The sequence below is a fragment of the Lissotriton vulgaris genome, chromosome 3_1, assembly GCF_964263255.1.
Source record: "Lissotriton vulgaris chromosome 3_1, aLisVul1.2, whole genome shotgun sequence".
In the NCBI taxonomy this organism is placed as follows: Eukaryota; Metazoa; Chordata; class Amphibia; order Caudata; family Salamandridae; genus Lissotriton; species Lissotriton vulgaris.
The window spans coordinates 1,508,947,771-1,508,971,384 of record NC_141689.1 but is presented as its reverse complement, the minus strand read 5'-3'; the positions used below and the strand labels follow the sequence as shown (position 1 = coordinate 1,508,971,384).

General features: G+C 43.3%; 1 protein-coding gene across 4 annotated transcripts in view; it reads left to right on the top strand.

Moving 5' to 3' along the window:
• LOC147728083 (broad substrate specificity ATP-binding cassette transporter ABCG2-like) overlaps positions 1-23,614 on the top strand; it is a 756,857-nt gene that overhangs the window by 707,537 nt on the left and 25,706 nt on the right. For all 4 annotated transcript variants that reach the window (XM_086961967.1, XM_086961966.1, XM_086961968.1 and 1 more), the window contains 2 exons: positions 11,444-11,533; positions 20,408-20,514. In XM_086961967.1, coding sequence (XP_086818093.1) covers positions 11,444-11,533; positions 20,408-20,514 — 197 coding nt within the window. The remainder of the gene's footprint in view (positions 1-11,443; positions 11,534-20,407; positions 20,515-23,614) is intronic.

Genomic DNA, 23,614 nt, shown 5'->3' with positions numbered 1-23,614 from the left:
AAACGGTTAATTTACCGAATCTGAGCCACCCAGATGTAGGTGGGACTCTTCAGAGTCCCAGAGGCCTTACCGAATCGGTATTTTACCATCAAATCCAATTTGATGGTAAAATACCGATTCCGGTGTGCATGCACATGTGTGCATGCACACCTATGCCATGTGACAGGCAGACCTGCCCTTAGGGCATGTATGCCTGCTACATGGCACCCGAGCCTGTTTTGGGGGTGCCAGAGGGTGTCAAAGTAACACCCCCTGCACCCTTGTGAAAATCGGTATTTACAGATTCGGTAAATACCGAAAAGGTAATGCCCATTCATTCCTATGGGCTTCAAAGGCCATAGGAATGAATGGGCATTACTGATTCGGTATTTACCGAATCGGTAAATACCGAAATCATCCGAATCGGTATTCCAGCACATCTGGAATACCTACATGTCCACCCCATAGATTTACCGATTTTTAATTACCGAATCGGTAAAATTCGGTAATTAGAAATCGGTAAATCTATTTCACCTACATCTGGCCCTTTATCTCTACTCGCCCCTGAACCCTAAAGTGAACCTTTCCTTCTTTTCGCTCTACCCAACCCCATACCCTAAAATCACCCTTACCTTCCTTCTAGGTTGCAAACCAAAAATAAGTTAATTAACAATAATAGTTCAAGCAGTCTTGAAAAGATGGTATTTTAAATTTTCAATCGCTGCATACAGACACCGGAGTGAAAAAATTAATTTGTTGTAGAGTAATTAAAAGTGGTACAATAGCAACATAATACAAACATTTAAGATCATAATCCTATCAATGGAGGGGCAGCATTTCACAAACCAAAACGAAAATAATTTTATACTTCATTGCAGTTTAGCCTAAACCTCTACCCACCTTTAAATCTTAAAATCACACTTACGTCTTTTTAGCTCTGCCCACTGCTGAATCCTAAAATAACCCTTATCTCCTTTAACTCTACCCACCCCTAAACATAAAAATCACCCTAACCTCCTTTTTAGTCTTCCCACCCTGAACCTAACACCATTCTTACCTTCCTTTACCTCTACCAACCCCTAAATTCAAAAATTACCCTTACTTCCCTTTACCTCTACTTACTCCTGAACCTCAAAGTCCACTTCACCTTTCTTTACGTCTACCCATGCCTGAACCCTAACATTATTCTTACCCCCCTTTACTCCCCCCCCCTAAACCCTTAATTCACCATTACCTCTCTTTACATTCTAACCACCCCTGAACCCTAAAATATACTGTACCTCCTTTGGCCTCTACCCACCCTGAACCATAAAATCACTCTTAGCATGCTTTACCTCTACCCAACCTGAACCCTAAAATTACCCTTACCTCCCTTTTTCTTTACCCACCCGAATCCTACATTCACTCTTATCTCCCGTTACTTCTATTCACCCCCAAACACTAAAATCACCCTTATCTCCTTCTTCCTCTACCTACCCCTGAACTCTAAAATCATTCTTACCTTCCTTTACTTCTACCCATCACTAAACCCTAAAATCACGCTAATTTCCCTTTACCTCTACCCAGCCCTAAACCACAAAATCACTCTTATCTCCATTTACCTACCCCTGAACCCTACAATTACCCTTAACCTCCCTTTACCAACACCTGAACCCTAAATTCACCTTTACCTCAACCCACCGAATCATTAAATTACCCTTACCTCCATTTATCTCTACCCACCCAAATCCTAAATTCACCTTAGCTCCCTTTACCTCTAGCCACCCCAAACCCTAAATTCACCCTTAGCTCCATTTACCTTTATTTACCCCTGAACTCTAAAATCACCCTTACCTCCCTTTTCCTCTACCTACCTCAAAACCTTAAAAATCACCCTTACATCTCTTTACCTCTTCCCACGCCAAACCGTAAATCAGCCTAACCTCCCCTTACCTCTACCCACTCCTAAACCACAAATCACCTTCACTACTTCTGCCCTTCCCAAAACCCTAAATTCCCCCTTATCTCTTTTTACCTCTATCCACCCATAAACACTAAACTCCCTTTACGTCTACCCACTGTGAACCCTAAAATCAGCCTTACTTCTGCCTACTCCTGAACCCTAAAATCACCTTTACCACACTTTACCTCAACCCACCCCTTACCCTAAGTCAACCTTCCTTCCTTCATGTCTACTCTCCCTGGATACCTAAAATTTCTTATGCCTCCCTTTATTCACTACTGAACCCTGAATTCACCCTTCCCTCTCTTTACCTCTGCTTACTGCAAACCCTAAAATCAACCTTACTTCCCTTTGCCTCTACCCACCCCTGAATCCTAAAATCAACCTTACTTCTGTTTACCTCTACTGTTGTGTAGTTCCATTATTACCCATGCAGGACCTGCGCGTTTGGATACCATAAACTGTAGGATTGGTGGCAGACTAACTCTGAGCACCCCCACCGTGTATGTTAGCCATTTGCATTAGCTAGCTCACAGTGCCATTATAATATCCTCTTATCGGGGAGAGAATAGTTTATGGCAACCTTAGAACATGACAACCCTGACCCCTCAGGATCTTGGAAACAATGTACTACTTTTCGCTCAATAACAACAACGAGAGAGAGAGGGAAAGGACACTCACGGTCCCCCACGAGGTAGTAATAAACAACAAAAGAGTGCCCACTGAAGGGTACAGGTGTCCAGCACAGAGACAAGGAAAGTTTAAATCTACCTGAATAGGAATTTCCCAGGGATTCTTTTTAAGCCCTCACTCACCACCCTGGGTGGTGACATGCTTCATCATTGGGCCCACCAGGAGAAACCGAATGTCTCCCTGGTGTGCTGCGACGCCAGGTTACTGCGGAGCGGGGTTTTTTTTGTGACAGAATGTGAAAAAAGTGAGTTGTATTAAAAAACTACCAGCAGCGCTTACCACACAAAAACTTTATTCCGTGGTTAGCTGGGTATTAGTTAAAAGGTATGTGTCGGGAAATGTACCAACTAGTGTGTTGGGTGTTTTCCCCTTACGATTTACAACGGGGTCAACATGTTTCTGCCCTTTAAGTGTACGTGTGTTACTGGGCATTCGTCAGGACCGTGTAATTGTGTACCTCGGTGGTATAGGCACGCTAAGGCCTACCCTAGCCAGAGGACGTGAAAGTTAAAAGACAGATTTATGTGTCGAAAAAGAGTGCAAAAAGAACAAACCAAAAAGAGGGTTCGAGTTAGACCTCTAGGTTTAGTCTAACCCCATTACCTGAAGCAAAAGAGTGTGGGGCCAGGTCCTGGTCTCGAGTTGGACACTCTGCAAGGGATGTTTAGACCACTGTCAGCTGGAGCGTCTGCATGCAGGAGCCTCAGCGCCTTTGGTCAATGTGTCGGCCTGTAAGTCTCAGTTCCCTCTAACTAATACTAGCAAGAGGTGCTGTATTTATTCAGAAAAGTATCTAGGGTTCCTTTGTCCGTTGTTTCTTGTGTTAGCCATTGTTGGAATTGAGGATGACGTATGGGATGAACGTTGCACATAGATATTATGCAGGTGGATGTAGCCCCTGCCTGGTTTCCAAAAATCCTTATGAATTTTCATTCATACTGTGTCAGTCTAATGATGAAGTCATAGAACGCTATTGTTCAGGGAAACCCTCCTTCTGCGCCCAGGACTAGAACTAGGTAAAGGTTCAATCCTAAAAGGCTCGTTACAGTGTAGTGTAGGGGAGGTAATGTAGGTGAAAGGGTATGATGTTACCCAGGCCTATATTAGGGTACCTATATGAAACATAACACTATCCACTCCAAACCCTAAAATAACACTTAGCTTCCTTTACCTCTATCCACCCAAAACCCTAAAATCACACTTACCCCCCTTCTTCTCTACCCACCCCGAACCCTAAATTCACCCTTATCTCCCTTTACCTTTGTGCTCCCTCAAAGCCTAAAATTACTTTACCTCTCTCTACTTCTACCCACAACTAAACCCTAAAATGACACTTGCTTCTTGTTACCTCTATGCACTGCCAAAACCCTAAAATCACTCTTTCCTCCCTTTACCTCTACCCATCCCTAAACCTTTTTTGTTATACAAAAGTGCTTCCCTGCAATGGTAACGACTGCATGGTAAGGGTTCTGCGTAGTACAGGCAGTTCCCCCTCTGGCAGGAAATATTCCTGTCTGCTCTTTAAACACTCTCCTGCCTTCATCCTAGTGCCGCTAAAGGTTTTGGGGGCACTTTTGGTTGTTTTCTGCCCTTCGGTATGTTTGGTGGACACCTTCAACTCTTTGACAATTGACCCCCTCCTCACCCTATATTTTGTGTCTCACCTGAGACAGTGCATGCACTGTTGATGGCTCGGTGCTGTCCTGTATATCCACCAGTCCTTTTCCTTAGCTCTGCTACCCAGTAGGCATATAGTGGGTGATAAAAATGGGGATTCTGGTTGGCTAGGTTAAGCACCTAAGCCAGGCAGAACCCACCACTCTACTCAGGGCAAGGGAGTTACACACCCAAGATAACCCCTTCTCATCCCCTTGGTAGCTTAGCAGAGCAATCAGGCTTATCCCAGAGGCAATGTATAAAGCGCTTGCGCAAAATACACACGCACACACCAGTGACACATTAGGCACACCACAAAAAGAGACTCCCCACAAGGTTATATAAAAATATTGTTTGTATTATACATAACACATTAGACGACAATCAAGCTTTGAGCGCTGTGAATTATCACATCAATTGGCCAAGTCACTGAGACAAGTTTTCACATAGATATACACGAGAGAAATGTATTCTCTTACCAACACACCAGAGAAAGACACAAATACTGTATTTTGTAGATACGATTTTATTTATGTTCTCTGTTTTTAAATTTCTCTTTTTTCAAAGATATGGCAAAGTACATAAAAAGTACAAATGTTAAAAGTATACCAATAGACGGTTGCACGGAAAAGAGAGAGAAGGAAAAGTGCTCATGTGCAGGGTGGGTGAGAAAGGGGAAGAGTCAAAGCCTTTCAATAGTGAAAAATAAAATACACAGTATTTCACTATCGGGGCATGTCACACACAAGTACATGTCCTACCTTTCTCATACACTGTACCCTGCCCATGGCGGTACCTTGGGCCTACCTTAGGGGTGCCTTACATGTATAGAAAGATATGGTTTGGGCCTGGAGAGTTGGTACACTTAGTAACAAAGCAAAAGGATTCACCTCTAAAAGGGTGTGCATTCAAGTATGTTAATCACTGTGTTATAGAAAGTGAGTATCCTACAATGGTTGGACGCACGCTGTGTTTGCTTAAATACCCCTCACACACCAAAAGGGCCCTTGGTGTCATGCTTCATCATAGGGGTCTTCCCACCTCGCTGTGGGACGGGGCGTGCTACCACCTGTGATTACGCGGGAGCATTAATAATGTGATGTTATGTGTGGTGCAAGAGTAGTGAGATGGAGGGTCAGAGGTGAATGCAAGAGAGTGAGTTTAAAAAGGACCTGGCCTCGTAGACATACAAACTTTAATAGGTCAAAGGAGGCTTGTGCTGATAAAATCATGGCTCGGAGATGTCCTGCGTAATGTGCGGATACTCCTAATGAGTCAACATGTTTCGTAGCATCAAGGCTTCTTCGTCAGGAAAAACAAAGATCCCTCCAGTATACACTATGTTACTCAAAATTGTGATCTATAATAATGTGATATGTGAGAAGAAAATGCAATTAATCAAGCATTTTATACAATACCCAATGGTATGCCTTAATCAATGTTTATGTAAATGAGAGACAATGCCCCATGAGCCTCAGGAACGGGTGGAAAGACATTGCCACTGGTTAGTGCCCTTCAACAGTCCCTTACTCTTCGTAGCTCCATCCCGCGGCTCCGCTGAAACGTCCTTTCCACCTGTCCTTGAGGCTCATGGGGCATTGTCTCTCATTTACATAAACATTGATTAAGGCATACCGTTGGGTATTGTATAAAATGCCTCCACCTTCCTCTGCAATTGTTTATTGCTTGGTAATCTGAATATGGGGGTGCATGCTCCGCAAAATATACTGTTTGATAGCTTTGTAAATGTTTGTAATTCCTCTCCCATACACTCCTGTAGTGCTCATACCTTAGATAGTACCTGTCACAAAAGTGGCACTCTGAAGGAAGTGTAAACTTGTGATTTGGTCTGAACAATGCAGTTTTTTTCAACCTCACATTTCTTATGGGGGCACAAAGGAAGACACACACAACTTACTTTTTCCAAGGGAATTAAAAATATCCTGACTGTGCAGGAGCTAATTGAAGTTGGTTGACACTAGAACAGACCTTGGCGTATATTCTGAGTAATGAAGATAAACTTGAACTAAAGCTGATTGGGAAAATGAACCCAGTGTGGATAAATAACAGTTTGACGATTTTGGTAAGTGGTAAGCTCTTTAACGTGCCAACAAAAAAAAGAATGTGTCCTCATGTAATGCAACTGGTGCTATTTAAAGCGCTCGGATACCCGATTCGGGTCAAGTTTGTGCCATATAAAACTCTGTAAAATAAAAAAATTAAAACTCATAGCTAAATGTTATGGCCTGGCGTCTGGAAGTCAAATGCAGAAAGTAGCAGTGGAGGGCAGGAGGGATCAGTAGGCTTCTTTATAAGGAAACTCTTCACACCACATGTCTGCTGATTCTAAGCAGTGTAACAGACTAGTGTTGGTATTACCTAATGTTATGGTTCTGAATGTACTTGTCTCGTAAGATGAAAGGTCAATTGCAGTTTCCTGGATTTTAATTTATGAGCTACCGATCACAGCAGATGTCAGTCATGAGCCTTTTCTCGCACAGCTATCTTAGTTACAGTGAAGCTATCTCTATCATAAAGAAATATAGGCAGCCAAAAAAACTTTACATGGGAAGTAAAATTACAGAGGCCACTACTTCAGGTGAAGGGCTTTTTAGAACTATGAATAACTTTTAATTCCCTGAACAAATTCATAACCAACCCCTAGTCTTGTGAGGCTGGTTCACTGCCCTCAAACCTGTTGACCACGAGCTTCTTCCTAACTATCTGTGTCTCCTAGTATGATTGCCTTCCATCGCGATGTGTCAATCGGAAGGAATGACTGAGAATTGGAGATTTTTAATCTTCTAAACCAACACACCATGAATTATCATACCAAAGGATGCACTCCCTATGTCAGTATTTATGCTGGGTAGAAAGCGGACCTTCTGAGTTAGTATAAAAACAGCATGCTACCTTTACAAATGCGTAACTACAGGGGAATGTTTCCTCCTCCTTCCACATGGCTGTGTGAGGTTCCAAAGTAGGGAATCAAGAGCTATTATGGCTACTGAAAGGCGAGTAGTAACTCACCTTGCATGCACAATAGCCCTGCATACCTGTTTGAATGGAGGGATTGTGAATCTGGGCCAATATATTTGTGATGTCCTGATGAAAACCCTGGAGCCTAGTGGCCTGAATATTGGGGTTGAAACATGCCGACAAACTATTAGGGTCAGAGGACCATATTGTCTTCACCCCCTTTTCATAGTTTTTAATCATACCCAATAAGCAATTAATAAACCGAAACCATGGTTGGGTTGAGGAATTTTATCTCTTTAGGTACCTCTGTAGTGAGAATTTCCAAAGTGCAACCTGAAATATAGTTGAGTCCATTCTGGTTTTTAGGGACCAGAATGAGACCCATGATAAAGCATGCCATTACTAGAGTGGATGAAGGTCTAACAAAAACAACAGGAATCTGTTTCTTTTCTCTGATATCGACAGGGTATAATTTATAAGGAAAGCCTCATATGCAGGCAGGGGTACCCATTTATTTTTTTCTGATTTTTAATATTCACCTTGGAGCTTCAGTTACCAGGCCCTCATCCCTCTTTTGGTCCTCGGCACTTTTCATTGTTTATATGGGCCACACTTATCTGAATTTTTCAAGATGTAGGACTTGATTTCAGTCCAGAACTGGAGGCCATTGATTGTACTGGTGTCCATGGAAAAAATACAGCTTTGTCTGAATCTTAACTAAAGTGGATGGTCAAAATGTAGTCAAATAAAACATCAAAGTGGAAATCAAAATGACAATATTAAAGAAACCTTTAACTGCAGTTTGGTGAACCATATATACCTCGAGGCAGTGCTTAAATTGTTAAGTATTGAGGCCCAAATATTTCCACAGAATCCTGTGGCGGTTGCTACCCAAGGTCGGGGTGCAAAATTCCAAACCTGCAGAGTCTTGATCCCACCTCATGCCACTTTAATCCACCTCCAGACATTCCTGTCTCTTTATCGCATTCTTGCACTTTCTTGTTCATTACTGCTTTCCCCTCTTCTGTCACTATTTTTGTATCTTTCTCTTCTTATTTGATCCCCTTTTTGTGCTTTTCGGTCGCTTGCTCTGGATCAAAGGTTGTTGAGGAAACATAATCCCAGAAATGGGAAGGCCCCACCAGCAACCACTGGCTCAAATTAAGTACTGCCTTGAAGGAACCCCAGGTGGCCACAGAAAAAAGTCACATTATCACCTTTGATAAGAAAAAAAATATCGGATAATGACCCTGACAATTAACTGGATGGTAAAAATGCGTGTTCTGCATCAAAATCAGAGAAAAATTTTCTCTGTAATCCCAGAGGAGGTGCATGCTTTTTCAGTCGGGATAGCTCCTGATTGGTTTACACTTACCAGTAAAATATTTGGTGCCTGGATAAGAGGATGGGAAGTTACAAAAGGCACAAAACGTTGTTTATCAGGGTAGGTTTTGGATTATGTCAATATGTCTTGAAAAGTCATTTTTCACTTCCCGGTCTCAGAAACGTTTGTGACAAAAGGTGTAACAGCGTATAGAAGTTTGTTAGAAATCTAATTTCATCTGCATTCTTAAACAAGAGACTTTTGGAAATCAAAAGTCGATTTCTGGGGATGATGGAGACAGAAAATTTACAGACTATGGGACTAACTTTAGAACGATTTGCCAATGACTCTTTCATTTGCCTCTTTAGTCGTCTGCAGAAAAGACTAAACTTACTTTCTATGTACCCAAGTCTTATCCTCCCAAAAATCAGTTTAGCCTCTGGTGGTATCTTTAAAAAAAAATTTGTGCAATTTTTTTATTAAAGATACAAGGAAGTTAAACAGTTGGGAGATATTTCCTCCATTCTTTACTGGCAAGAACCTTATGCAGTATTTAACATGAAGGAGTTGCGTTCAATATTAACAAATAAAGAGAGTAGGTAGAACTAAAGGAGAGGGGGTATGTGGAGGTGGAGGTGGAGGGGGGGATGGAGCTCCTGTCATGATCGGGAGGGCGCAAGCTCTTAGGGGGAGAAGCGCAGGTGGTGCGTCAACTGCTGCTTGCCCCTCTGCGCCTTGCCCTAATTGGCTTAAATGACAGTGGGTTTAAGATTGTGTGGTCCGGCGACCCTCATGTTCACTAGTAGGTGAAGCGTCACCAGTCGCTCATCATCCAAGTCCCCGAGGCCGGATCATCCCACCCGCACCCCTCTGGGATCTCCAGAGTGACCACTGTCCCGAGGTTCAGTGGGATTAAGGGGGCGGTTCGCCCCCGAGAGGGCGATCCCAGTTACAGCAGCAATAGGGGGGAACAAGGGTGGTGGCATGAGGCTCGAGGTCACCTGTTGTCGAGGGGATAAGGAGACTGAATGTGTAGTGGTACATACAGATTGGGTGGGGGTGGTGTCAGCGGTAGGTATCGTCTGTTTATACTCTTGTTGGTGCGGTGTCCATTGGCAGTGGTGAGAGTGTGTAGAGTGCAAGCCTAGGTGCAGGCAATAGAGGGTGGAAAAGTGGGTATGTGGAGGGGGTGCAGCGTGGTTTATGGGATTACATGGCCACTGCAGTTATCTCGTTCCTGGGTCGTAAGATGGGCGGGTGGCCCCTTTCATTACGGATATGGTGGTATGCACCTCTGCGTGGCCGGGCGGGGGGGGGATGTGTGGGGGGGGGCAGAGCAAGGCGGGGTATGGAGCCGGACCAAGAAGAAAAAGAATAAGGGGAGGGGGTTGGGGTTGGGTGTGGCAAGAGGGAGGTCCTGGAGAGGGGGAGGGGTGTACGTTGCAGAACATAGCAGAATAGAAGGAGGTGCATGGCTCGTGTGGGGAGGGGCATGTCCTCCCACCTCATCGTCCTCCATGCACAAGAAGGTTGCCTACATCTGTAGGAACACTTCAGATTGGTCTTGTAGGTTATAGATGACTCGTTCATGGGAGGCAATGTGAATCATAGCCACCAGCCAGGCCTCCTGTGAGGGCAGCGTCTGTGACCTCCACTGCTAGAGAATACCTAATTTAGCTGTGGCTATTGCCTTGTGGAAGAGACGACGTTGTGGTCTGGACATCTCTGCTGAGTGGCGCAGATCATGAAGGAGAAGAGCAGAGGGAGTAAGCAGGAGATTCAGGAGCATAGAGGCCCCCAGGACCTGGCCGACGTAGGACCAGAAAGACTGTATCGATGAGCATTCGCAAATGATATGCGTTGTGTCACAGTGTTTGTTTGTACATTTCCAGCAGTCTGCGTGCGAGAGTAAGCCTGCTCTGTTCAGTTTCATTGGCGTCCAGTGCCAGTCATGTAGGACTTTGAAAAGGCAGAACTTCAGTCGTGCCTCTCTGGTACCTCTGTCCAGGGCCTCTAGGGCCTCCTCCTGTTCGTCCTCCTCGTAAGTTACTGATAGACAAGCTCGCCATCTGTCACAGAGAGCTCACGATGGGGGTCATGAAAAAAGGTGAGAAGATAGTACCCCATATATCCCCTATATCACCCTGCCCATATATCCCCTATATCACCCTGCTGTGTTTACCCCACATGTGAAGGTATGATGCCACTGTGGAGATCGGCAATGTCCAAGGGCGCGGACCGAGGCGTTTTCTCAGACAGTGCTACTTGGGTGTGTCTCCACATTTGTGATATAGGAAGGTCGAACTCCTCCTGTATCTGTGCAAACGGCTTAAAATCGCCATTGTGGAAGAGCTGATCAAGAGTGTGTATCTTGCTTCCACTGGGACCACAATATGCTCTGTATCTTAAGTTTTATAAGTCGCTGTAAACATATTTCCAACTACATGTGCCAGTGGAATCCCCAATCATAAACTCTTTCTTTTTCTTATGCTTGCATGAAAAATTCAACAATTTATAAAAGATAGTTATTTATTGGGGGCATGTATAGGGCATGGGCCTAGCCCCATAAGCCAGAAAAAGTACAGTGCATAATGAAAGTGATTCATATGCCTGGAGTGAGAGTCATATAGCTATGTTGACAATGAAAATTAGGGAATATAAGCACCAAGCAGAGTAGAAACATACCTAAAAAATGTGGTTCTCCTTTTTCTGACCTAAGATGGTGATTGCAGTTTCACTCATGGTATTCCATTTACCCGTGTTGAGTTAATTTTACATACTTTAACACAGTAGAATGTTTTTGGATTGGGTGTATTCAGCGCAGGAACATATGCAGTGATTTTTGAACCTTCATTTTTTCTTCATGACAGATATTCTCTGGGCTCCTGGTTAATTTGCCCAGTGTGATGGATTGGTTGAACTGGCTGAAATACTTCAGTATCCCACGATATGGACTTACAGTAAGTGAAATACTTGTCTGTGCATTGCGATAAAAGAAGTTGTAATTGCCATAAACTAGTAGTAATGATACCGGACTATCAAATTCAGGTCCTGGTTGGAACTTCAATTAGGGGGTTTAATATAGAAATAATGGATATATTGTATGAAGGTTTATCTGTGATGGATGCATTATTAGCTTGCAATGGGTGGCTGACACAGTATCTCAGAAATGCTTTGCTCTCTTGCTAGTCAGCTTAGTGGAAGGTGTGCAAGATGTGAATACTTTTGCTTGGGGTCCTTTCCATCATAAGGTAAAATGAGGCAAAATGTTGATGTCTGACATTGACTTTTAGAACACCAGTCATATACACGGATAAGCTACCTTGGTCAAGCTAGGGTAGTCCTGTATCTTGAATAACTGTGACTTGGTGTTAGCTTGGGCTACTTGATTTAAGGGCATGGCTATGGTAATGATATATTTTATACCCAAGTGATTGCTGTATGTATAATATATATATATATATATATATATATATATATATATATATATATATATATATATATATATATATATATATATATATATATATATATATATATATATATATGCAAAATAGGAAGCAGGAAACTCTGGGTAGTTGCCGAATTTAGATGGCAATCAACTCCTACATAAAGGACCCTGCAACACCAGCGACACTCTGAATCTTCTCACTTCAAATGTATGTTTTTCTAGCAAAGTTTTTAAGCGTAGGATTAGCAAGTGCCATCTATGCCGAGCTAGAAAGGGACATTGCCATTCATACTGCAAAACCTTTAATTATAGGATTAGCAAAGTGCTATCCATGCTGGCTGTAAATTGACAAAAGCCTTTACCACTCCAGCCACAGTTTTACTGGATTGGTAAAATATCATCCAAGCCAACCTGGAATGATCAAAAGCAACCCCTGCCACCTGTTTCACTCTCATTAGAGGTATAGCTGTGTCCAGACACAAGGGAGCACCCAAAAAATATATATAATATATATATATATACATATATATATATATATATATATATATATATATATATATATATATATATATGTGTGTGTGTGTGTGTGTGACATACGCTATGTTTCATCCTTCATGGCACTAAACCCTTGCAATGTCATTAATATGCTTAGTAATAATCAATGTACTGAGTGTCAGCACCCCGACTACGAAAAACATACAGAGAAAACAAATATTGTCTTGGTTCACATCATTTTCATTTCACCACTCACAGACTGAGGGACTGTCCACACTAATTCCATTCAAATCCTTGTGTTAATTGCAGCCGATACGTAGAAAGCAGTTTTGGCTAGAACTGCTGCATCATTTACTATCACATGCTAAAGGGATAACACAAAGTTTCATACATATTGTAACTCTAGAAGGGTTTTGGTTGTCTTGTAGAAAGACTGGAATAATACACAAGCAAGATTACTTATTTGGTTGATTGGTATGTGAATGTAAAATCCCCTTACATTAGATTAAGAGGTATTCTTGGCCAACTAAAGATTTACACCTTATAAAGGAAAAGAGGCGTTTACACCTGAAAATGGGTAACCTGGGCAAAACGGTGTGCATATTTAAAAAGTTGTGTTGAGTGACAGAAAACACAGAAACTACTTACATGTTGATTCTGCAGACTCATTTGCTACCACTTGTAAGAAAAGTCGATGTGAAATATGATGAATCTATAAATTAAGATTAAAAAAATTAACTTCCTGCACCAGCTACTAAACACTTTTGACTAGATGGCTTAAAGTGTTTATATTTAATGGGATCCATATCAAGAATGATCCAAAGAGAGACAGTCGTGAAAAAACTTAAGGAAATTCAACTCAACCACAAAACCCATATTGGTCTTGATTCACAAACTGCATTTTGTAGTATGTAAAGTATCACTGTTTACTACAAAATGCAATACACAAACCTACATTGGAAATTTCCACCTTTTCTATCTTTTCTATAAGGAAATACAAATGTAGCAATAGATTTGGGAGGGCCCCGTGAAGTGACTGGAAAATAGTGAATACTTACTAATAAATGGAAGGGATGTTGGAGGGGGGTTGAGGGGCGTTTAGGGAGGAACAGACACCCATAAAAGAGTAAGCCCCTTGCTTCACAAACTGCATTTTAAATGTCTACAACCAAACAAGCATTTGCAATGCACTAGGTCTCGCATTTGTTGGAGTTGGAGCTATTGGCATTGTAGCAATGTTTTTATTTATGTTTTTTGTTTGCACTGGGGTGATTAAATAAAGAAAGAAAGTGCACACTATAACATATTATAAGATTTTATAGCAATTGAACAGTAAAACTATGGATATGTTAACCTGCAAACTTCAGTATAGTGGTTGGCACCAGTGAGACGGCTGGCACTTTGGAGTTCATGTTTCAGTACATATATGTTCAAATGCACCATGACATGGTGTCTATTTTATTTTAATTTACCATTTAGGCGCAATGCAGATGAATCACTTGGACAAATGAATGATAAATGCCTGGCGCTTAATGTTGCTCTTAGACTGATTCAGAGAACTATACACTTAGGGTGATGAAAGAATGAGTCGAGAGAGGTCATGTACCTGTGACCAGCAAGTAGCTAAACAACTAAGCTACCCAAGGGCAGCATATATCACACATATGACCCTAGATGAAAACAGGTTTCCCTAACCGTCGAGGCCACTGAAAAAGGCAGTCAGCCACACGTTGGAAATGTCACGCTTGTGGTGGAATCTTTTGTGATCCCAAAGATATTTCAAGGCCAGCGGTCAGTCACGAGGTCTATCGTTTTTGTGAGTCCCCAATCAGTGTTGCAGTTGCCGCATTTTAATAGGTATGGGCCAAATTCATAGTTAAAACTGAAATGTATGCTTTTATACACAGGCTACTTTGAATGGATCTATGTAGAAAGCATGTATTCATTTCCAAACAAACATTTCATATCTGAATGCAGAGGTGTGAACGTTTTAGGGAATACGTGTGTTTACACAAAGGATAACCATGTTTGACTAAAGGTTTTGAATGTTGCATGTGTTTTATAGCTAGAGTCATAGCACACATATTCTTCCACCGTCCCTCTGAAATCATCTTGTTAAACATTCTTCTGTTAGAGCAGCTGCGACTTGCGGCAGGTGATGGTGGAGGCCCCGGGAAGATGAGGTGATTTATGGCAAACATGAAGCGAACAGCCCGAGCCTCAGTAAAGAATGAAAACCAGCAAACGGAGAGAATAAAAAGGAAACGACAAAAAGTTTAAAACACTCACACACTATGCCCCTCACACTGCTGAACATGCCTCCTCACCTCTCATGGTCTACTGCCCACCAGCCCTGTGCACTGCTCAGAGGTGTGAACGTTTTAGAAAATGCATGTGTTTACACAAAGAATAATGTATGAATCATAAATATTAAACCATTTGCACATTATGAAATAACAAACAGCTCTGTGTTTGCCTGACAGTTAAAGATATACCAGGGAAGCCACAGATTGTCATTGAAGGCGGTAGCATTTGTATTTCAGCCGTAACACTGATCTCCAGGATGACTTACAAAATACAATTGTGCAAGATTAGAATTTAGGATGTGGAGCATAAAGTTTGTGATCGTGCAGGGAGCACTATTTTAATGTGCTGTACAGAAAATATACCTGCAGGTCTGAGGACTGTGAGGGTCGGTGAGAAGTAGCCCTGAGTACAGGGGTCACTGGAAGCGCCTGGTCGGTTACAGGGGGAAGGTATCGCCGCAGCACACCCTGACTCCCGTTTGGCGCAGGCTTTCTTCTCAGGGCGATATAGTTTAATTTGAAATCAGTATAGCGCTGTCCGAGGCCCAAGAATCTCAAAGTGCTTGTAAATGCCGCAATCCTGAGAGAGGCCCCTTGTTGTGCTGCAGAGCAGAGCGACCTCAGCCATGCTCACTGAAGCCCGCAGCGCTGCCCACGCTCACTTCACCGAGGGGAGAGTCTTTCCTCTACAGCCCGAGTCCCGCACCAGGACTCTGAGCGAATGCACCACAAATGTTTTTATACATCAAGCATTTTAATTGGCAAGAAAGGGCTCTTCTTAAATTGTTATTTGTTTCAGGTGTTTGAAAAGGCCTTTCCGCAACAATCACTCCCTCCTCTCTCTTCCTTGATGTGTAGCATTTCACTCTGCCTGCATTTCAAGCTAAAAAACAGAAACGATGGGTAATTGTTTTTTTTTCTTCGATGAAGAAAATATATTTTTCTAAATAACTTCTTTTGTCCTAAGAAATGATATGGTTGTTTTTTTCTCTATTTTGCCGCTCGACACATCATTTATGAAGCCAAGCATATTTAAAATATTTTCGCAATGCAAGTTCAGTAGAAAATAAGTCCAGTGTTTGGTCTGCTTAGTTTCTGAGCTGTGGCACAAATCACCGAACACCAGAGCGCCGGTGTGCAGATACAAGGCACAGAGGGGTTTGTCCGGGTATTTAAACACCAGACCGCGGCTCTTTGGACGTTTATTTAGTGAAGTGTGATCTTCTGAGCATCTTGCTTGTGTGTTTGCATTGGTGTTGCCATTGTGTCAAAGCAAAGCCACAGGGAGATGAGGTGATTTATAGCAACCATAAAGCGCGGTGCTGCCGCTCTAGTTACAGAGGCTAATCCCACAAAGGAGACTCTCCAGTTAGCAGACGGAGGGGGTTATCTCCAAAATAAATAAACAAACTCGGCACACTGCAGGCAATTAAAACAAGTGCCAGCAGAGTGGAGGAGAACTGTAGTTAGGCACCGCTGCTTCAGGACTACACGGAAGTTAGCATAGGATCAACAGCCAACAGAAAGCAAGATAACGAAAGCAATGCCACAGGTAAACCAATCGCAAGAGGAAAAACAAATTACATGGAGGTTAAGCCAACATACAGATTACTTTAGGTCTCGCTGAGACAGCACATGCAGAGCATGCGCTGCCTTACATGAGACCTAAAAAGGACCCAAACACCACACATAGCCAATCACTGTCATTGCAACACTGTCCTTTACATTATAATAGAGACAAGGACTTGAAATAGAACCCCATAAGAAATAATGTTACAATAAATTAATGTATTTTGACTTTTCAAAATATATATATACATTTTATTTAATGCCTATATATATATATATATATATACACACACACACACACACACAACTTATACATATTTTATTATAAATGGACTTAATAACATTTCCAAATGTAAAAATAAATATATATTATTTTAAATATTAAATTCATTTAAATGAATTCTGTACGTACCATTTTTTGTTTTTACAAAGTTTTAATAACATATCATTAAAATATATATATTTGCATTTCCTTGACTTTCATTTGCGTGTGGGACAATCACTAAATGAATGAATTTACTTTATAATTCTTTTATTTGTGTAATTAGTTGTAGAAGGTATTTGAAGTGATCTTTGTATTCTAGATGGAATTATTCCTCAATTACTATGCTTATTAGCACCATTACAAGACGGCTGCCTATGCATCCGCACGCACATGCAAGCACGGAAGGCCATGTTAGAGTTATTTTATGTTATGTTAATAAAAGGCTTATTAAGCGCACTAACACCAATTGGTTGCCTGGCGCTGGAATAGACAGTAACATAACGGGGGACATGGAATGTAGGGTTATTGATATGCTTGTCTGTAGAGCCAGGTCTTTAAGGCTTTCCGAAATGAGTAGAGGTCCTGGCAGGTCCGAATCTCAAGAGGGAAAGTGTTCCACAGACGAAGAGCCAGTGTGGCAAACCTGCGGCCGCCAGAGCTCTTGCGTTTGAAAGAAGGTATCTGAAGGAGGCCAAGATGGGATGAGCGGAGGTTGCGAGACGGTACGTACTTTGTGATAAGTTGGTCAATGAATTTGGGGCTTTTGCTGTGTAATGATTTGAAAATCGTGCATCCTGTTTTAAAGGTTCAACGCTGGATCACCGGAAGCCAATGAAGTTTCATAAGTAGAGGGGTAGCTGGTTGCCATCTGGGTTGATTCAGAATCAATCTGGCGGCATAGTTCTGCACCATCTGGAGGCGTTTTGACAGATAGAGGGGGAGGCCTAGGTAAATGGAGTTCGCATAGTCCAGATGGGACAGCACGGTGGCGATCACCACCTGGGTGATTGCCTCCGGGGTGAGAAGGCGCCGAACCTTCCAGATTTTTATTAGTTGAAAGAAACACTTAGAGACCACCTGGCCCACTTGGGCCTTCAGCGAAAGATCACAGTCCACGGTGACCCCAAGTGTCTTTGCCGACAGTGAGGGGGTCGGGGCTTGACCCATGTCTGGCGGCCAGTAGTGGGGGCCCCAGTGTTTGACGCTGTCTCCGGTGAGAACTAGCTCAGTTTTTCCCGGATTTATTTTCAAGTGGTTTTGGTCCATCCAAGCTTTGATGTTCCTCATAGTCGATTGAAAATTCAAAATAGAGGTTTCAGAATTATCAATCGTGAACAGCAGATGTAAATCATCTGCGTAGTTAAACACCATCACCTGCTCTTCTCTGAGGGCCTGAATCAGTGAAAGAATGTAGAGATTAAACATGTGAGGAGACAGGGAAGAGCCCTGTGGAACTCCGCATGTGATGGACTGTTTGGTGCCGGCTAGCTCACCAAGCCGAACTGCCTGAGAGCGATTCTCCAAGAAGGACATCAGCCAGCGAGCCGCAGTGTCCCGGACGCCGGCCTGTCCAACATGGTTGATCAAGATGGTGTGATCGACCGTGTCAAATGCGGCAGACCTCCAGGAGCACCAGTGCCTGGGGAGAGCGCCTATCTGCACAGTCCCGAAGGGTATCCAGGACTGTGGTTACCACTGCCTCCGTTGAATGGGCAGGCCGGAACCCGGCTTGATGGGGTTCAAAGCAGCTGGATTCCTCTAGGAAGTTGGAAAGGCACTTAGCTACGTGGGCCTCTAACACCTTTGCCAAATAGGGGAGTAATAAGATGGGCCGGTAGTTTGCCTTGCAAGATGGATCCGCCCCAGGTTTTTTTAGGAGCGGTATGACCGTAGCTTCCTTAAAGGCCAGGGGCACTAGGCCAGAGGTCAAAGAGTCATTCAGGAGAGTGCGGCAGGGACCGGGAGGGCAGAGAAACACTCTTTAAGGATGTACGGGGGGCATCTGTCTGACGGGGCGCCGGATTTAACTCTTGCTAGCAGTTCCTGAAATTGTTCTTGGGTGATAGGAGGGAAACTGCTAAGTATGCCAGAACTGTTGTTGATTGCCATACCAATGGTAGTAGGAGTCACATATTGTGGGATGCTGGCTTTAATGTCCACAATTTTCTCAATGAAATAGATGTTAAGTGAGTCACAGAGGGACTGAGTCGGAGTTACACTTGGACGGACACTGTCCAGGTTTGTTAGTTCGTTAAGAATGGCGAAGATGTTCTTTGATCTATTTGAGGAATTAAGGATGCGAGAGGAAAAATAGGCCGCTTTCGCAGAGGAGATGGCATTCATGTATTCTTTCCTGGCCTTGATAAACCCGATCTTTAGGTCAGGGGCGTAGTTGCGCCGCCATTGACGTTCCAGCGGCCGAGAGGCTAGTTTCCTTGCTTTTAGATCGAGAGAGAACCATTTTTGAGCGTCTGCACGCCGTGCCAGTTTTACTTTTTTTATAGGGGGCATGAATATCACTAGCAGCTTGTCGCCAGCCAGAAAGGTTGAATTCTGAGGAATTGATATCAGGATGAGGGGTGGGGATTGTGTTAGCCAGTGTCTGTAAGAACGCTGCTCTATCCAAGGTGTTCCATTTCCTAGCTAGGCCACCTGCAGCCGTAGTGGTTGTCCTAGCGGGAGAGTAGATCAGATTGAATTTAAGAAGTAGGTGGTCTGACCAAAGGCAGGGAATGGTTATCAGCGTTGTCACCAACGGAGTGTTGGTCCACACCTGGTCTAAAATGTGGCCCTTACAATGGGTTGGCGAAAGCACTAGCTGTGAAAAATTTAAGTTTGTCATGAGTTCTGTGAGTTCGCTCGATTGGGAGCTTTCCATGAGGTCATTAAACCAATAATTGAGGTCGCCTACCAGAAAAATCCTAGCATGATCCAACGCTAGGTTGGCGACTTGTTCGCTTAGCGCAAGAGGAAATGCTGGCATAGAGTTGGGGAGGTCTGTACAAGAGGACGCATGCAATCGTAGTGTGTGGAGAATTGATCTTTAGCACCAGATTGTCTGTGTCCGATAGAGTTAGGCAGGTCAGAGTGGTAACTTTCAGACTAGAGCGAATAACTGCAGCAACCCCCCCCCGCCGGCTTTTCCTGTACTCCAGTCTGCATGAATAATATAATAATTAGGTGGAAGGGCTGCTATTATGTCGGGGGTGGAATCAGGAGTCAGCCTTTGTTATAATTGTTCATAAGTTTAATGCTTCAAGATATGTATCATTTTGCTTTCTTTGAATAGTAAACTGATACCAAACTATATTCCAAATTAAAACTTTCAGCAAAGCCTATACGTATGAAGCTAATGCTAGAACTGTTGGCCTTGGCAACATCTGTTTTATAGTTAGAATTTGGCTCCTGAATTTACTTGCCTAAAAGTCAGCATCTCACGTTCACTTTTCGGGATCCCCTAGTTCTCCACTCCTGTAGAACCTTACATTCCTCTCTTACACAATTTCCTGACTATAACTGCACCTATACCATGACCCATCGAAGGGAATTGTAAAGCTGTCTTACTTAGATTTAGCATAATTTGGCCAGAATTCTTCAAGGATTGTTTTGCCTTCTCACCTAATAAATTGATGTCATGCTTTCTCTATCAATTGATCTCTGTAAATGTCCTATTTAAATGTAACTTTTTAATTAATTTAATAAACTCAAGTTATTCACGGAATAAATGTGTTTTTTTTCTTTCTGCAAGGCACTACAGGTTAATGAGTTTACTGGATTAGACTTTTGCCCCAACGTCTCAGTGGTTATGCGAAGCATCAATGAAAATTGCAGCGCTGCATCCAGTCCTTTGAATATGTGAGTGCACTTTTTCATTGTACTATATCAAGCATGTTATGTATTCAGTTTCCAAGTAACTAAGGGCCTCGTTACAAGGACAGTGAAAGGACATCAAACAAAAAAGACAGATGTCCCATCATACTAATTTGCATTCATCATACATCTAATACGCGTTATGAGCAATGAAAATAGCCCTTGTTACCTGAACAACTATGCGTTAAAAGAATTAGGGCATCATTTAGAAGTTCACAGCCTGCCCTCTGACCCAAAGCTGTGATCGAGGCAGTGCCTCTGACAAATCTAGACTTGTCTGCCACTTTTAAAAACATTATTCCCTCACACTGCCCCACCTCAATGGCTGGAAATGTATTGGGCATTCTATGGTTGCACGTGTAAACAAATATAAATTTATCTTTGATAGTGCGACAATTTGCCCACTAACAGGGGAAGCTTTTTAAGTCCGTTTTCCAACAAAAGTGACACAAAAAAATACGTTTTTGGACACAAGATGTTTTCTTAAAGATCTTTTTCTTTGACTTACAATATGATATCAAGATGGATGGAAAGTAAGTACATTACAATATGTAGAATCCGAAATTATATAACAGTTTAAATTTCGATGTATGCGAAGTGGCTTAGAGTTGCATTATAAACTCCTTAATGTTGAAGTTTTTTTATTCTAATTGAGGATTAATCTCTATTTTTTATTCGGGCAGTGGATAATCTAACTTCTTTTCCCAAGCCTAACATTACCCATTTTTCAGTTCAGTCTCTGACAGGGATGGTTATAGTTTGATTATTGACATTATTTGCTTCATGCATTCATTTGATACCACGCACAGACCTTCAGATGAGGTCAGTCCATGAATAGCTGACAAGTTAGTGGGCCCAGGAATTTGGGAAGCTTTAACGATCAACTGCTTGTCAACATAAATGATACATAGAATGTGACACTGAGCAGAACTCTTGCATATCCATTCTTGACTGTGATCATTACCACAGATTCATTCCATATAAGAAGGGAAACACACATGAAAACCTGGATATGATGGGTCAGTGGCATATGATAAAAGTAGTGCTAGAACTTCGCTTTTTCCCCTCGGGGTGCCAGAGAGCCCGGCAGCAAGATGGCTGCCGCTTAGCGAGGCTCCGCCAGCCATAGCATTAATCTGACCTTTACCCTAGGTGTAACTGTACTACCCTCCTGCATCAGAATCTACATCCATTGCAGGTCAGGCGGACTGGACTCCCTCTGCCCCTATTCAGAGGCCCCAAGAGGAACGAGATTGGCCTTGCCAGCTGACTACAGCAGAAAGTCTAAGAGGCGCGGCTGATGCCCCGGGGAAAGGCGGCCGTTGCGAGATGAGACCTGGAGTGTGACTGGCCTGGTGAGTGACTCCAGGCTCGGGGCTGCCGTGGGACTGCCGTCAAGCCTCCCTGCTGCCGATGTGAGACTGAGAGTTGGAGATAGCTGGAGTTACCACACAGTGGCGGCCTCTCTGTAGGAGCCTGGATAGCGTGAGTGCCCACCGCAAGCTTGGGAGAACGCGAGGGGCGGCGTTGTGACCTGCCACAGAGAGAGGGAATTGTACTGGTTCCCCCTGCCATTCTCCTGGGCCTGGTGGTGATTATGTATCTTGGACTGCCATATGCTGGTGTGAGTGCGGTCCTGGGACCTCTCATCCAGGACCCGGAGGGATGCCAGTAGGACTATCTGGTATAAAATCACCCTGACCTTTCTTTACCTCTACCCACCTCTGAACCCTTAAATCACCCTTACATTCCTATATCTCCTCCCACCCATGAACTCTAAAATTACCCATATCTCCCTGTACCTCTACTCATCCCTGAACCTGTATGTTATTTAAAAAAAAAAAAAAAAAAAAAACGTACCTGTGTGATAAAGACTGCATGGCAAATGCTGTTTTCCCTCAGATAGTACACATTGCTGTCCCCTCTTAAACACTCTCCTCCCTTCACCCTAGCAGCACTCAATATTTTGAGCACCTTCAGCTCTTTTCTAACTTTTAGCGTTTATGCACATGTGCAGGACAAATATTGTTCTCACTGCTCCTTTCCGTCCGTTGTCCTCCTATCTCCAATCCATTGTTCTCTTATCTCTGTGATTGGTTCAATCCCACAATGTACTGTTGGGTACACCCTCCACTTGACTATGCGTTTGCTGCCATAGTAGTGCTCCCTTAAATCTTTGATTGTGACCATGAGTACTGATATAGGTAAGTGGGGTGTGTGCGTAAGCCTGGAACTGTGTTGCACACCCTCAGCCTCACTGATTTTGCTACAGTTGGAGCACTCCCTCAAATCCCCAATTGTGGCCCGAGTGCTGTTGTGGGTGTGTGGAGTGTGTGCATAAGATAGAACCACTCCTTCACACTGTTCTGTTGCTTTCATTAGAGCACTCCCTCAAGCCCGAATTGTGGCATGAAGTGCTGATATGAGTGAGTGGGGTGTGTGCATAATCCAGGACTTGCAATGGACACCCTCTGACTCGCTATACTTTTGCTGCCGTTGGAGTGCTCCCTTAGATTCCCTGATTAGGGCCTTCATTTTTAGGTCTCGCCTAGCGGTGCAGCGCATGCGCTGTCACTTTGCGAGGCATGCAGTATACACTATAGGTGAGGGAAGCCCCGCCCACTCCCCCGCCCACTTTTTCATTGGCTTGTAACTTTGGCCTTTCTAAATGCTGCCTTGTGATTGGTTTAGGGGCGGCTACAACCTCCTTATGACAGCCATGTCTCCTTCCATGGTTATTGGCCCCTTTGTGTCCTGCCACCCCTCCTGCTGTCCATGCCTTCTCTCCCGCCCCCTCCCACTCCCGTTGTTCGTGGCTTAACTACGCCCATCTGCACACCCGTTTGCAATTCAAGAGGTCTCGCATAAATGCTCTTGCATTGCAAATGCTTGTTTTTCATCCTATCCGAATGCGATTAATTAACCCGGCATAGTTACGGGGTTGCGTGCCCCATGGCCATACTGTACGCCCCTTGGCAGCGCGACCGCGGGCACTGTATGGGCGTTACATCACTCGAATCTCAGCAGCATGAGGCACTGCACCGATCTGGTCCCATCTGTACCACCCCGAACAGCAGCTTTATCT